The following is a 15,916-nucleotide window of genomic DNA, read 5'->3' as shown; positions in this document are numbered from 1 at the left end:
AGGAAGTTTCAATGCGATTCAAACACTGCCGAGGCAGATTGGATGACAACAATTATACCTGCAAGAAAGACCTTCCAACGTATGAGCCAACCCCCTTCCCACATGCTTTGCAGGCACCTTTTACACTGCATTATTAGATGCACAGGTACAATGGGGAGTAACAGAGGCTTTGTCCTCCCTGGGCCACATCAGAGCTTTGCACCAGCGATAGCAAAAGCACTCCAGTAAATCATTCCTCCTCCGCCCGCCTCCCCCACCCCCTCGGGCCAGCCATGAGATTGCTTTGCCACCAAATTGTATCATATTTTCCTGCTAAGGGACGTCAAATCTTCTCTCTAACACTCAGGTTTCCAGACAACAGAATAAGGTGGTGACCCAAATGACCACAGCACAGTGCCGCCCTGCCAGGAATGGGGCTGGTTCTGCTGGTGGTCATGGCTGATTTTTATTGTATTTTATTGTATTTTACTTTATTGTTAAGGCTTTGTCTTAATGTCGGTGGGAACTGTGCCTTCAGACAAAATCAGGCGTTGTGTTTTTTAACTCTGCGAACTGTTCCATATCCCCATCTGGTTAAGGGCAGCAAGCGTCGGCACAGCAATAAGGACAAATATTTTGCTGAGGTCCCCGGAGTGAATTCTCTTTTCAAATTAAAAGTGCAAATCTGGTGCTGAGAGTACTGAGTCAGCACTGGTGGTTTAGATCTAGGAACTGCATCTAATGTGCTTTCCCAGATATTTTCTAATACACACAAATATTAAATGCCTTTTTCGAGTGGAGCTTGATAGTTATAAGTGCTTTGCTTCCCATAAAAGGTAGCTGTGAGAATAAGAGCTGGCAAGTCTCTTACCAAACCTAACACTGATCTGCTTTGCTGTATTTATGTGTCCACACTAAGGACAAAATCAGACTTCTTTTCTATTTTTTTTTTTGCTAAATATCTGTTGTTTTTCACAGCAACTGCATCATGATGGAAGAAATGCATGTTTCACTTACAAGGTTATCCTGCTGAAAGGCTGTTTATACCTTACAGCAAGCACAGGTCTATCCTGGTAGACCACAGCTGATGTGTTTTCCCGCTGATAAAGGTTCTCTGTGGGGTTATATCTAAAAGTGTATCTCAGGCAGTCACAGCACACACCACAGCCCCTTGCTTACCAGCACCAACCCTGTGTGGAACACTTGCTTTGAGCCCTGCTCTTGCTGGGCCACAAGGAACCATCAGTGATGAGAAAAGTGAGGTGTTCCCAGGCAGTGCTGCTGCAAAACCCACCTGAAATTGCAGCCCCAGAGATCCAGGAGCATAACAAGAGATGGTACGTGCTGGTCCACAATGGACTCACATCCCAATTCACTGTTTAGTGTAAGCACAAAGTAACAGACACAAAGCTCTGTTTCTCTAAAGAAACAACATCCAGGTATTGGACCATAGGCAGCAGATGGGAGACCCCAGGAAACAGGGCAGTGCTGGTAGTGCTCAGGTGGCAATGAGATGATGGACACATCAGTATGGAGAGGAGCTGTTAGAACTGCTATAAAACAGCGATAAACCTAAAAGCCAGACAACAAGAAGTGAGCAGAACCTCTACCAGCCCTGCTGTCAAAGTTGACTCTATGGATGTAGTTCAGCCCGTTCCTGACCTGCCGGTGTTCTGACTGCAATCAGTGCTGCTGGTTTATGAGCCCTAAGCATTTCTGCAAGCACACAGGAAACTCTGGCTCTACAAACCAATAAAAAGAACACTGAGACCCTGCAGAAAGGAGAATGAAAGATCAATATAGATATTAGAAAAGAGCACTAATTTCATTACAGGTCTATCCTTCATGGAGAATTTTCTCCTTTACGAGGTTAAAAAAACCTCCCATCCTTGCTTAAGCTCTGTGGGGAGCACTGAAAAAGGCTGAGGTTTGGTCAATGAGGAGCAGGAGGGGCCCTATCAGACCTGGCTCTGGGTGCTCTGCCCTGCCCCCTTCCAGCCTCTGCATGAGCTACTGCTGCAGAGGAAGCTGGTGTGGATATAAGCCTCTAAGCACTCCTCCCTCCCAGTTCAGCACATCACTTCAGCTCATCATCCTCCCACTTTGACAGTGTATTTTAAAACACAGCACTGGTGCTAGTTTAACGACTTTTATCTTTCATTGGCATAACTGCAGTGGGTAATCAGTCACGACAAGAAAATGCCTTAAGCACGATGAGCTTCCAACTCAAAGTCTAGGAGTTGCTTAAAGAACAAAAAGCATTTTGAAACTCATTTCTTTAATAGGATCATAAATTCAATTTCACAAGACTTTGCATGCAAAGGAACTAATGGTCTGTAAGTCATAGCAACGTATTTCTGAACATTCTGAAATCCCCAAACACACTTTCAACTTGGCTTTCTAATAAGGTCGCGTTTGGACTCCTAATAGATCTCCATGGAAAAGGTTTAACTTTAACACACGCACTCTAAACTGTCACGTTGCTGTGGAGGGGCTCCGTCCCTGATTTCAGTGAATGAGGCTGATATTTTACAGTGAGCACTCCCTTTTATCTGGTGAATGAGATGGAATTCTGTAGTGAGCGCTCAGTTTTAGCTCCAGGCACTTAACCTTAGAAATGAAAGCAAAGGGCAGGGCAGACACAGGCAGGTAATTCTGAACAGTATACTTAAGGATGATTTTTAAAACTAATTGCATACCTTGGCCTATCAAAAACTGGAAACATGTACAGCTGCTAACGAAAGATATTTAGTGTTCTAAGGCATTCAGTTTAGAAAGCAATTAACACTAAGGCTGTCCCGTCCTTACAAGAGGTGGCAGAGACCCCCACAGTCTGAACCTCTGACACAGCCTGGAAAACACAACTGCAAAGTGTTATTAGGATGAAGATGTTTCTGTTCTCAGTTACAACAACCAGTTATTGCATTAACTCATCGGTTTTGCACAGCAAAAGGGTCTGCTCCTATCTGGTGTATCTAAACCATGAGATGAAAGATAAGAAAAACCACTCTATTCCCACATCGGGCCTAAGAACTGTATAAATAGAATCTGATATCAAAGTTTGCTAAGATTTTTACATCAAAATGATGGATGCACTTCCATGCCTAAATAGCTTGCTGTCCTGGGATGCTGCAGCTGCTGTTACTACTGGAAAGAAAACCTGCTATCACTCCTATAAAGACAAACTCAGTTTCTTCTATCAGGAACTTCTGGTGCCAGCTTATAAGGCTTTTTTCAGGGCATGACAAGCCTACAGATTCAACAAGCTTTCCATCTTCTTAAGTACTAAAGTTTGACCTTTGTGCATCTCAACAAGAACTGCAGATAAAGGCAGCAGCAGCAGCAGGCCACCAGTCCTATATTCAGTGGTCATCTCCTCACACAAAGAAACACATGAATTTCTGTGCAGGATTTCATACCAGGTTGGTTCACCCAACTTTGCAGTCACCATTTCTTATGCTGATGAAAAACCTTCTTTTCACATCGTAAACTCCATGACAGCAAGATGGAGTGCAAGTGGCCGGAATGCAGCACATGAAAGGAAGAATGTGTCTCTATCTGGACACAAGAGGCAGCATTTCTTCCGTCTTGAAGCTCAGCAGAGATACAGAGATCATTTGTCTCTTGGTCTGAACTTAATTTGGTACCTGGGGAGGAATGGGCTTTTCATCCTCATGTGCAGCATTCCCAGACCGTGTGTAGGAGCAGTGAGGCAGATCTGAAGTGACACGGAGGTACAAGGGCTGCACCAAAACAGCTCATTAGAAAAGCAACGCGCAGGAAACACAAATGCTGTCTTTCTACCTGTTTTGAAACAGGCTCTGAATCTTTTTGTTCACTTCTTGTGTAAATTTGAAAACTGTAGAAGAACTTCCTATCACATCAATGTGAGTATCATAAGGGATGACCAAAACATCAGGGTAGCGGGATTTCACACTTTCACACACCGATCTGCATTTCTTCTTATCTCTGGTGCACCTCTCCAAGTCGATCCTTTCTTTACGTAAACTCTTAAGAAGTCTTACAGACTGATTTTCAATCTTCTCCTTGACTCTTAATACCTGTCCAGCATCACGCCTGCTTCTGCCTCTCTGAAGATGTAGGGTAGTTATATCACCGTCAGTGATGTTAGAAATCACAACGTCAGTATTTGTAAGGAGCTCCTTGAAGAAGAAGTGCTTCATATAGAGATATATATCTGTGTCAAGAACAACCTCTTGCTTCTCCCCTTCCGCATCACGAACAAAATCATTCACCTCTCTGGTGAGTCTGCGCTTCTGCAGCCTCTTCTTTGGTCTCTGATGGGATTTACTTTCTTCCTTTTTGTCCTCTGAGAGGGATTTTGCTTTTAGTAAAAGGAAGTCTCTCAGCCATTTGATTGCTGGAAATGACCCTTGAACAGGAATATGCCCGTTGGGTTGCAAAGAGCCAAATCTCAAAGCCGTGTTCTTCTTTTTAAGCTCTTGTATTAGATCCTCCAAAACAAATTTGTCTCTGAAAACAGACATATCGAGGACAGCTGTGACAGAGCTGAAGACCTAGAATTGAGAATTAGAGAAGTTAGGTGGAGGTTAACATAACTAAGGGAGCACACCTAGATGAACGAAGGATGAACTTACATTTTCACAGTAAGGGCTCACTTTCAGAGGATAGTACCTGGGCAGCCTCCTGTCTTCTAGTCGATGCTCGTTCTTCTGTAGAACACTCTCTGCAACTAAAGAGAAAGCCAGATTCGCTTGTTTGGCAGTAGGATAATGCGTTATTTCCATGCATACACACAGGTGATCCAATTCTCTTGCCTAATATGTTTGCATTAGTCGAAACGGTTCAGAGAGACAGAAGTGTGTCTGCTCAGAACATTAACCGTCAGAGATTTGTCCCCATAGGCCTGACTACAAAGATCAGTTTTATGTAGTGTATAAGTTCGTGTCTAGAAACAAACAAAAGTTTGCACACAGTCTCTTCAGAGTCATTACTGCACTTGAACAGAAATGAAACCCTACAACTCCGACTGACTAAAAGAGAGATGTTGGTCTGCCAGACACATAAAACCCCAACAGCAGTAAGCAGTTTATCATCACTTGTTTCAGAGTACACGTTCTGAGGCTAATTCTTGGGAGAACCTTTCCTATATGGTATATTAGTGTGAATACCTCCTGGATCTTCAAAAGTTATATATGCAACTCCTTGTTCCGTTGTTGGGTACTTCACTTCTTCCACATCTCCACCATTATTCTTTGCCTTTTGGAAATGAATCACCAGGATGTCACTCATGACATCATTGCTCAGAACACCATCTGGAACACCAGAGATGACGACGGTCCTTGCTGACTTTGCAGCCTGTCCCATGTCCTGTGCAGAGAGAAATGACATGCTGTAAACACAGCGACCTGCACAGAGCTTACCTAGACAACACCATGGCTGCTGGACCGGCTCCCTTTTGTTCACACATGTTCCTTTAGACAGATAACTAAGATTGATTTAATCAGATTCTGATTGCAATGAATGCCAGATTCCCTCAGGCACCTACACGTTACTGCGTGGTAAAAGAAGTGTCACTGGGTATTGTTAAAGCAGTAAAAACCAGAAGTAAATTGACCAGCTTCCCAAACGAAAGGCTGTGCTGGTACAATTGCTTGCTCTAACATTCAAGATGTGAAGGAAATGGAAAATGTGAAGTCATACTGTTCACCAAGGACTCTCTTTTCAGAGCATCAAGGTCAGCATTAGACAGTCCTTATTTGTTACATTCATGAGAGCTGGGACCGGGGGTTATGCTCTGACTCAGCTCTCTCCATTTACTCAGAGGACAACCTTGTTAAATAGGAAGCACATAATCCCGACCATCTGAGACCTGCAGCGCATAGAATAACCACACACATGATTTTCATCAGGGCCAGACCTCCCATGGCTGCAAACACGAAACCCATCCTAAATAGGATTTGCATCTATGCCTTGTTAGGGAAAGGAATCTTTTCTTTCCATTCCTGCTACGCAAAAACAAGCAGCATTATGTCGGTGACATGCGCCATAAGCGATAGGACTCTGAGGAGGTTTTGCGATGGTTTTAGGGCTTGCAATGAAGGAAAGGATGGCCCCGGCCCCCCCAGCACCCCCCAGCGCCCCACACTTGCCATGGAGTCGTTGGCCGGGGGGGGTGGGGGCAGCCCCTGGAGCACGCAGCCCCTGGAGCACCGCCTGCGTCCGGGCTGCCGATGGAAACGAAAGCGGAAGGTGATGGCCGGGATGGGCACGGTGTGTGCGGGGGGACGCCGGGAGCGGCGCGGGGTGGGAGGGGACACGGACGGAGCGGCGTGTTCCGCGTGGCTGTAACTTGGAGACGCCGGGTTCAGCGCCGGAGGGGCGGAACGCTGCACGTACCTGGCAGCTCTGCTCAACTCTATTTCGAGCTCTTAAGCCCCGTGCCTGCTCGCTCCTCCCACTCAGGAAGAGCACGAAAGAACGATTCCGCTTTCCTTGCTGCTCGCCATTCACCAGTGAGGCAGGGTTGAAGTTGCAGGCAGGGTAAACCTCGCTTTTCCCCTCTTTCCTTCCCTATCCGACCGACGCCGTGGGGCTGTTGATGGGAAGCACAAACCAACCCGCACGGTCCGCCCGCTCCCTGCCGCTCCCGCAGCCGAGCGATGCTCCGTGTTGTTACACGCACCGAACGGCGAGCGGAGCTGCAGCCCCGCGGACAGAGCATAGAGCTGAACGGCATAGATAGAGCTGCAAAGACATGAGAATTAGAGCTTGTACGCATAGATAGAGCTGTACGGCATAGATAGAGCTTCACGGCATAGAGCTGCACGGCATAGCGCCTGAAGAACCTGTGTGTCTTATGTGTCCATAGGGATAGAATCCCAGAACGGCCTGGGTTGCAAAGGCCCACAGTGCTCATCCAGCTCCAACCCCCTGCTGTGTGAGGGTCACAACCAGCAGCCCAGGCTGCCCAGAAAGCACTATTCCAGCCTGGCCTTGAATGCCTGCAGGGATGGGGCATCCACAGCCTCCTTGGGCAACCTGTGAACAGTGCGTCACCACCCTCTGTGTCAAAAGCATCCCACTAAGATGCAGCCTAAACCTGCCCTGTCTCAGTTTAAAACCATTCCCCCTTGTCCTATCACTGCCCACCCTCATAAATAGCCGTCCCCCCTCCTGTTTATTCACCCCCTTCAAATACTGGAAGGCCAAATAATGGATCACGGCAGAAAAAACACCCACTCTTGGAGCTTTTGCACTCCTGTTTTATTTCAAAGCTCTTTCAAAGTCAGAACTGGAAGCAAAAGGGGAAGTTTACATGCAGAAACAAACCATCTTCCCCTAAACCCTCTGTGCCTTTCTCCAAATGCCCCCTTACATGTACTGGCAGCCTGGCCAGGCACATGCCACTAAATAAGTAAGTGCCTCAGGCCCTGTGTGCACCATCACGTTGCTACTCCAGCTCTGCTCCAAAGCAGCTCGTTTTAAACAACCATCTGATTGAGTTATGTTGGAGCACACACCGATACAACCCCCAGAGCTGTGGATCTGTGCAGATGCTGGACACTGGGTTATGAATGACTTCTGTCACAAAAATGTAAGACAAAATAGGTTAAGGTGGGATAAACCCATATAAAATGGACAAGATACAAAATCTGTGACTTTGCAAGAAGTGATCTTAGATTAAGTTGTGTGTGCAGATGAAGGCTTTCCCTGTGACTTTCAGCAGCAGCACCTGGAACACCAAGCATTAAGTTTGAATGAATTTCTGTTCAAAGTTGATGCCATTAAACAAATCAGAAAGGCAGTTCCCCTTTTTCACTTTCTAAACATTAAGGCACAGCTCTACAAGAACCAGTGGCATCGCTTATAACCTCGGATGAAGCAGAAGCTCAGAAGTTCTGAGAGAGCTCCACACTTTTCTGTATGGCATTCTAAGCATCCTCTTCAAAATAAACCCACGTAGCTCCTTTTGATACATATTTGATGCTCTCTGTTTCCCCACCACCGTTACTAGGCTTCTGAAAATGAATTTCAATCATATCCTGCACGCTTTCCTCATCGTCTTCAGTCTCTTGAATTCCTTTCAGTAGAATGGTCTTCGTAGAAATACCAGAAAAGAGCTGTTGAGGGAAGAAAGATAAACTTGTATTACACAGCAGCTGTTGCAGGTATGCCTAAAGGAACTGAGGTACTGGAAATAAACATCCACTGGGTTGATGTTTGATTACATCTGATGAGTCTGGACAATGCACTATGATCTACAACTGAAGATAAAAGGAGCTTGGAAGCCCATCACACACTGTGATGCTGTTATATCTCATAAATGCACGCATTCTAGTCAGTGCTTTAATTATAAGGAGCTGATTATACACACAGCACTGACTCGGTGACAACCTATTGATACAAAATCAAAGACAATTTCAGTGAGAATATCATGAGCAAGCAGACTAGCGCTACAGGGAAACAAGTTATTATTTGGGTCAAACGACCGTAAGAAGAAATGAATCAGCAACTGTTCCACTGTACAACAAGGCGCTCTGCTGAGATTATCAACACGGCCTCTCATTAGGGCTGAAGAGGCCAGTGCTTTGTGCCATGGAAACACACTGTTGTGCTACTGTTAACCTGCTTCACAAGCTGTTCTGTGTCTGCCTCCTGCCTGGCACAGATGTTATGGTATGTAATGATATCAACTGTCCCAACATAAGATACACACACCATTTTAAACTATTATTTTTTTTTTCACAGTACTAAATATAAGACAATCAGCACGTTGCAGAGTCACACTGGTACTCGGTTTGTGAAACTTACTATAGGAAACTTGGGCAGTCCTTGGAACTACAAGTTCTGCCCATTTCTTGTGCTTCCTATGGATCTGATCTGCATATGAAGTATTTTACCTGAAGCTTTTCCAAGTGTCCATCAGTCCTTGGGGACACAGAAAGCTTATGGCACCTTCCATTTACATAGAAAGGGTATTTAGTACATCTCGCAATGCTGGCCATTGCTGTAAGGGAGAATGAGAAAAAGAACAGTAAAATAACCTAAAATGCATTTTCATAGAATGATAGAATCACAAGGTTGGAAAGGACCTACAAGATCAATTTTGTACAACTATCAAAGAGCAGACTGACCTTTCTTACTTGGATCTAGAAATAAACCTATGATGGTGCATTTGCAGGTTCTTCATATGTAATTTGAAAAAAGTAAAAAATAAAAAGGCCAACCAACTTTATTTGGCCTTTCCAAAAACCAAAACCAGTAAATACCCACAAAAGCTTCTGAAATAAAACTAAAGCAGCTGCTGTAAATAGATGTGGTTCCGCTGGCCTCCGTAGAATTTCATGCACTTAAACCAGAATGCCTACAGTTGGGCAATCCGAATGCTTCTCTCAGTTCATTGTTATGGAACGAGAGCTACAAATCAGACATGTTTTCCTAATTTTCATGAGCAATCCAAAGCAAAAAAAGGGTTTTCTGGCAAAGTTAAGAAAGAAGCAAAGTGGGCAAGCTGCATATCGTGTTTGATCAAAAAGGAATGTGATGAAGCACTGCTTTATTCACAAATGTGTGGGTGAACCTACATCTTTTCCTGATCAATTTAACTCTCCTTGGGGAAGAATTAGCTGTATTCACTGGTTAAGTTAACTCAGAACATAAGGGAATAAAGGGACAACGTGGCTTGTATATCCAGCTAACAAAACATTACATGCAATACCTCCAGGTCTAGTGAACGTAATCACAGCTGTTCTGGACCTCTTGTCATATCTTATATTTTCTACTACTCCTCCTCCGTATTCAGATTTGTAGAAATTCAGCTCTAATTTGTCTTTCATCCATTCATCAGGAATTGGCAGCTCAGGGATTTCCGAAACATTGATCTTCTTTCCAGAAATTGTGATGTGGAGCTAAAGAAATAATTGTTGTGCATTTTGTGATCGAGAACACCCACAAAACCAAACCTAAAGCTTCTTAAGTACTGCAAGTGTGTATCTTTGTCATTTCATAGTTCAGCTGATTACCTCAAATTTGACTCCCAGTCCAACTGTAAAAGGCACCACTTTCACATCTGCTGTAGTTCCATCCAGGTTCACAGTATGCTTACCCATTTTTGTCAGTCTCTGGGCAACTAAGGAAAAATCACAAGGTTACAGGTAAGAAAAGCCTTGTTTCATCACTGTAACTTGACAACCTGTCAGTCTCTTAAGCAAAATCTCCTTTCATGTTGTTAAAGGAGAAATAACTGACAGTTAGGCAACCATATCTAACTGCCCACAACTTCAGGCATATCTGCTGCTGTTCAATCTCACTAGCTATAGGCAACAGCTAAAACACCATACTGTCTCTAGAATAAAAGATACTGTCAAAGGATGCTCTCACTGTATGAAATATCAATACTGGACTTTTGGTATTTTATTTCAAAAACCCACAGATAAAAACACATCACTACCAGCAGTGGAGAATGCCCACTAAGGCTGTTAGATTTTAGCTGAAATAATGGATCAGATGTATCTGCAGTATACATGCATAATGGAGTCACCCATTATGGTAATGAAATACATCAGCCGTTCATTTTATACTTCAAATATGCATCATACCTTCTTCATCTTCCAAAGTAAGCAGTGCTCGGTTTTGGTTCAGTTTGAATGGGATTCTTGTTGTTACAGAAAAAACGCAGTGGGTGTTCATATCCAGAATGTCACCCTCTGTGTCTTCCATGCGAGTGAACTCCACTTTCATTTCTGCCACCCTTTTTTTAATCTAGTATTTTAGAATCAAGATAGAGAACAAACTTCATGTAATTTAATTTACAACAGGAAGTTGTAAAGTAAGTATGAGAGTCATCGCTATCGTTTCTTTTTACTTACTTGCATTATTGTTCTACAGCAATGGTGAATCTGTTCATAAATTACCTTGCATATTACCATCGTAGTAAAACAGAAGTATTTTATAATGAGAGTAGGTAAGAGTACTCATGAAAACATTGGTTAGGAAAGCCTACTTTAATAGATACCAGGGAGTTTCAGATGCGTCTCTTTCCCCTTTTGAAACTGTTTCAAAATAAAAGGAAAATACTGTTTTCCTCCAAGACAAAACAGCCTGAGCAATAAAAGCATTTCTGTCACCTATCTTCAAAACCAGCATCTTAACTCAGAGCTTGTTCTCTTTCTGTTCTCACTACTGCCAAAGGACTCATTCTTTCTGCCATCCTCACACCCAAGGAATACTAAATGTGAGCACTTGAAAATTAATAGCAATACTACGTGCATTTTTTACTCCAATGTCTTCCACTTAATTTATTTTCTACTTTTCTTCACTTTTCTCACTCATCAGTATCTCACACACTCATATTTGTTTCCATATCCTTAGTCTTTTTCACATTTTCTTGCCAAATAAAGTAAGAAAATAAAGCATCAAGCTGTACTTTATACTGAAATCAGTTGAGCTTTAAATGCTAAACCAGGCTGGATGTGGCTCTGGGCAGCCTGGTCTGGTGTTTGGTGACCTTGCACATAGCAGAGGGTTGAAACCAGATGATCATTGCGGTCCTTTTCAACCCAGGTCATTCTATGACTGTAAACAGCTGACCTCAACAGTCTAGAATTGACCAAAAATGTGTCCTTCTAAAATAATAACTGTAAAATATTGCAAGCATTACCTTACCATCCTGCGAGAGCGCTGAACAACATTCTGCAAGCTCTTCTTTGAGCTTCTCAATGTCTCTCTTCAGCTCAGAATTATCGTGGTCTAGCACACAAAGCTCTGTCTACAGCCCAAAAAGTATTAAATGCAAAATTAAACATACAGGAGATAGAAGTACGTTTCAGCAAAATCTGTAGATATTAGAAAGTGTTTCAGCTTTCAAATATTACCACCAAGCATGAGGCATTTTTCCATAACTTTACCTATCTGCAAGGCAAATGCACTCACCAAGGAGCAGTTTCAATCAAAGCAAATTACAGTAAGGACTTTCAAACAGAGTGTTGGTTTTTCCAAGGATATACTGCATACAATAAGTCACCCAGCTTGCAATATGGAAGCATAACTTGCTCATCAGTGGCTCTCAGGCTAAACAAAATGACACAGAAACCAGCTCTTTTACAGCCTGTGGAAAACTCTTTTGCTGTACTGACGACTTCACAGCACTCTGAGGTAATGAACCAATTTGTTCCAGAAAGAAGAGCCATCTTCAGACCGCGTTTGGCCTTTGCCCAGCTTACTGTCACTTAAGAAATGCCAATCCCTTGGGTGCTGTAACCTCGTCTAGGAGGTGCTGGGATTTAATGAAGCAATGGAAACAACCCATTCAGTCCCATTCAATTCTATCTTCATCACACAAAGCTGAAATATATCAGTTAGAGGAGAATCTTGGAAGACTGTTTTTTATCTTCATTTTCCACATAAGATCAGTCTCAGTTTCTCATTCCTGTAAGACTTATTTAATCGCACCAGTTCTTCATCTGACATTGAAAACCCATGTTTAAAATATTAGTCCCACAGTCTGCAAACTGGTAAAGCTATTTCAACTGGAATGGAAATATTACCTTCCCTAACCAATACTTCCCCCACAATTCCACCAATACTGACAGTCACGAGTAAGCCTTCTCCATACCTCATAGACGGCCTTAGACATGCCACTCTCTTTATTAAGTTTCTCTTGAGCATCCTTTAGCTCTGTCAGCTCATGCTGTATTTTCACATATTCTTCATTAGCAGTTGATATGCTATGTTGAAGGTCGGTTTTTGTTTTCTCAGCTTGTTCAAATCTTTCCTGGATGGTAAAAAGACTTTCAGATTTTCTATCTCCACAAGAACAAACAAAACCTTAGGGAAACCCTTTACTTGTGCTTAGTTTTAATGCTTTGGATAAATATTTCTCTTAGACTTGCAAGTGTAGCCACCACTGAGGTTAACGTAGGCATATAGCATTAAAGAACAGAGAGCATGTTAGACAAACATCTATTATGATGGGAGGGGAGTGGATTTAGATGTAGAAGAGCAGATTAATGCCCTTCCAGGTATCTTCCATCTAATTTCCACACACTTTGTAGAACTTGCCTTCCATTTCTCCAGTTCCTGTTTAAGACTTTCCATCTCTTCTGATGTGTCAGGAAGGTCAGCGGTTGTCACATGCTGTAGAGAAAAGACACACTGAGTTTTATTTCCCAGTTAGAGAATCATTGAAGTACTTCATAACCAAAGGTTCCTGTAAAACCTAGTACAAACTTAGTACAAAATGAACTACTTTCATGGCTGGACAGGACCAAAATCTAAGCAAATGGAAACTGGTCCATGCTCATTATTTTCTAACTATCCAGCTGGAAGCACTCACAGGTTGGTATGTTAATAAACCATAAAAGCAAGTGGCCTCTGTGTTCTTCTACTGAGAACTGAGCCCCCGAGTCCCACCGAGGTTTATCTGTAGGCTTTCTCAGCAGCTCCTCTAAGAGGGTGTATAGAGCCTGAAGAGAAGAAAGAGACTACAGAATGGGATGTTTCTAAGCTCGGTTAGATAAGGAATGGTAATATCAGGTGAGAGAAAGGCAACAGAAGAACTTCAGACTGCGAGCATGGCAGGGCAGAAGTTCACAAGCACAGGGAAGTGACAACTGGATAAAGCTCAAGAAGAGAGAAAATCTCTGTTCTGTTTTGTTTCTATGACTGCAATATTCTGCAAGGGGGAAAAAAAAAAAGAGAGAAAAAAAATCCAAAGAGACCTCGTGAAGCAATCCCTCCCTTTTACTTCAGATTACATAAAACTTGAATGTGAACCATGAAACTCAGGCTTGGAAAAGGCCTGTCAGATTATCTGGTTAATTCTCTTGATAATTCTGGGTTTTTCCTAAAAACAATAACATATAAAATATTTTTCCTCAACTACTTTGTCCAGTTTCAAAGTCCTGTTAAGCAACAGGGAAACCCCCATCTGCGTATCACTGAAAACCAGCAAATATTCCTTCACTCGTGGGAGTGAATGCAGGAAAGCAGAACGATGCACGTGCTGCAGCTGGAGCCTGATAAGAAAGGATGCCTGCTTGGTAGGGAAAATGCACTAAGGCAGCAATATTCAACCTGAAGGGAAAAAAAACAACAGGAAAACACAAGAAATCCAGGATTGGACTCTCCTATGGAGACAGAAGGCAGGCAGGAAAGGAAGCACAAGGCCAGGCCCTAATGCAGTGCAAGGTGCAGAGCTGGTGCAACGTCACCTGGAAGTGAAGGTGTGATTAAAGGAGGTGGATGAGGAATGCCCCGAGTACTGAAGGGTGGAATGCAGTGGGACAGGGGTTTGAGGAGCACTGTCCCAGCACTCCAAGCACAAATCTGCACTCCGAGAAACCAAATACAGAGCATCAGGAGCTACTCACCAAACCATTATCTCCCGAAGAATACGGTGGGTTTGTTGAATCCATTGCAACCTGAGGGGAAAAAAATGACAAAGTTATGCCTTATAGCTCTAAATGTGGCAAACAGCTCTGAATGAAATACCATATAATGAGCCAACATCGTCTAAAAGAAAGGAATTAGATGCAACAATGATATATATAGGGAGCTTCATGAGCCCCCCGGCCCCACACAGCGCTACCTGCGGATCTCCCGTCGGGATGGCTCTCCCTCCCCCCTTCCCTCCCACAGCCGCCGGCTTCTGCTTTCGCTTTCCCTACTGCTGGAGGAGGAGCCGGAGGTTCCCCAGCTGCTGCGGGCTGTGGTGTCACCGCTCCCCTTCCTCGAAATCACGTGAAGGAAGGAAGGTGGTTCCTCCATCCTCCTCCTCCTCCTCCATCCTCCTCCTCCATCTGCGCGGCGCTGAGCTGCCGGGGCAGGAGACGGAGGGGAGCTGGTGGGCACTCTTGGCTGGGAGCTCATGGCTCAGCCTGTGGGTTTTCCTTTGTGTCTTCAGGCTGGTTTTGCTGGATTTGGTCATTCTAAAGCGCTCTGGAAACAACTTTGTGTTCTAAAGAACAGGTTGCTGGGAAGTGGTAAAAGGCATCAGCGGTTGGTGACAATCAATTGCTGATAGAAGTGCTGCACTGTAATAAACAACTGCTGGAAAACACAAATCTCTGAAAACTGAGAGGTGGGCGATGGCCATGAGCAGCTCCTTGGGGCTGAGGCTGCCCGCCATCTTGGGGACCGCCCGCCATCTTGGGGACCACCTGCCATCTTGGGTCCAAAGTCCATTGGGGTGGCTGCCCTCTCTTATCAATCAGATAAGCACAGTTGCTTTATGAACCTTTCACTATATAAATATTCCATGAGCACAGAAGTGCTCAGTGACTGATGCATTTGGAATGGGGCAACAAAGATGGATAGTCTATAACCAAGCCAACTACGTGGGGTGGGTTGGACTTTTCCAGCCTTAACTGTTCTGTGATTCTAACTGTACTTGCACAGCACTGGGTAGAGGAGAGCTTCAGCACACATGGAAATCAGCTTTGAGAAGCCAGAAAATGTGGGCTGCTGTGAATTATCTTAGCAGATGTTCACTGTCTCAGCCAATGGGCACTCATTCTCTAAAAAGACCTCACGGAGTATCTTTTTTAGGTAAAAATAAATAAAATGGGGTAGATTTCCATGATTATAAACTTGAAGTAGAGAAAGCTCTGTCTCTTCCTTTACAAGGACTATAGAAGCCTAGGTTTCCTGAGCGATCCTTCTTTACGTAGTATGTAAAGGAAAGGATCTCACATGGATCCTGAGATGCGTACAACTGACTTCATTCTGCAGATGACGTTGGTGGGACAGGCTGAACTCATGGTGGGAGCTGTGCGAAGTGTGTGTGCTTAAACATGGAGAAGTGAAAGAAAAGAGAACCACAGTTGTCTTTCATCAGCTCTTGGATTCAGGAGCAGACTGTGTCCAAGACTGTAGCCAGGCAGTCAGACACCGATGGAGTTTGAGACGGTTAATGTCCATTTAGATACACATAGCAGATGAGCTGCAGTCATGA

The 15,916-nt window shown here is 43.8% G+C and overlaps 2 protein-coding genes across 5 annotated transcripts; both read right to left on the bottom strand.

Annotated features, from left to right (window-relative positions):
* Positions 1–542: 542 nt before the first annotated feature.
* RBM43 (RNA binding motif protein 43) lies at positions 543–6,700 on the bottom strand. 3 transcript variants are annotated; one of them, XM_015869214.2, is made up of 4 exons: positions 6,361–6,700; positions 5,133–5,331; positions 4,599–4,693; positions 543–4,517 (listed from the first exon to the last, which is right to left on the bottom strand). In XM_015869214.2, the coding sequence occupies exons 2-4, from the start codon at positions 5,326–5,328 to the stop codon at positions 3,780–3,782; spliced, it is 1,029 nt and encodes a 342-aa protein (XP_015724700.1). In that variant the 5' UTR covers positions 5,329–5,331; positions 6,361–6,700; the 3' UTR covers positions 543–3,779. The 3 variants fall into 3 exon arrangements, with proteins under 3 accessions (XP_015724700.1, XP_015724698.1, XP_015724697.1); XM_015869212.2 differs by lacking the exon at positions 6,361–6,700 and adding an exon at positions 6,114–6,354; XM_015869211.2 differs by lacking the exon at positions 6,361–6,700 and having other exon boundaries at positions 5,133–5,367.
* A 500-nt stretch (positions 6,701–7,200) lies between these two features.
* On the bottom strand, positions 7,201–14,685 carry NMI (N-myc and STAT interactor). 2 transcript variants are annotated; one of them, XM_015869202.2, is made up of 10 exons: positions 14,552–14,685; positions 14,334–14,384; positions 13,024–13,098; positions 12,578–12,736; positions 11,624–11,731; positions 10,563–10,725; positions 9,987–10,093; positions 9,683–9,872; positions 8,865–8,971; positions 7,201–8,084 (listed from the first exon to the last, which is right to left on the bottom strand). In XM_015869202.2, the coding sequence occupies exons 2-10, from the start codon at positions 14,376–14,378 to the stop codon at positions 7,896–7,898; spliced, it is 1,143 nt and encodes a 380-aa protein (XP_015724688.1). In that variant the 5' UTR covers positions 14,379–14,384; positions 14,552–14,685; the 3' UTR covers positions 7,201–7,895. The 2 variants fall into 2 exon arrangements, with proteins under 2 accessions (XP_015724688.1, XP_015724689.1); XM_015869203.2 differs by having other exon boundaries at positions 14,549–14,679.
* Between the last annotated feature and the right edge of the window lie 1,231 nt (positions 14,686–15,916).

This window comes from Coturnix japonica, chromosome 7, assembly GCF_001577835.2.
Source record: "Coturnix japonica isolate 7356 chromosome 7, Coturnix japonica 2.1, whole genome shotgun sequence".
Taxonomy (NCBI): Eukaryota; Metazoa; Chordata; class Aves; order Galliformes; family Phasianidae; genus Coturnix; species Coturnix japonica.
This window is presented reverse-complemented; position numbering and strand designations above follow the sequence as displayed.

Excerpts from the sequence above, each read along its gene's own strand:
- NMI (XM_015869202.2), bottom strand. The coding sequence starts at position 14,378 with ATGGATTCAACAAACCCACCGTATTCTTCGGGAGATAATGGTTTG. Across the intron at positions 8,972-9,682 it reads TACGTTCACTAGACCTGGAG|CAATGGCCAGCATTGCGAGA; the intron begins GTATTGCATGTA and ends TCTCCCTTACAG. Across the intron at positions 8,085-8,864 it reads GACACTTGGAAAAGCTTCAG|CTCTTTTCTGGTATTTCTAC; the intron begins GTAAAATACTTC and ends TTCCCTCAACAG.
- RBM43 (XM_015869211.2), bottom strand. The coding sequence starts at position 5,352 with ATGTCATTTCTCTCTGCACAGGACATGGGACAGGCTGCAAAGTCAGCA. Across the intron at positions 4,694-5,132 it reads AACTTTTGAAGATCCAGGAG|TTGCAGAGAGTGTTCTACAG; the intron begins GTATTCACACTA and ends CTTTCTCTTTAG. Across the intron at positions 4,518-4,598 it reads TGAGCCCTTACTGTGAAAAT|GTCTTCAGCTCTGTCACAGC; the intron begins GTAAGTTCATCC and ends TCTCAATTCTAG.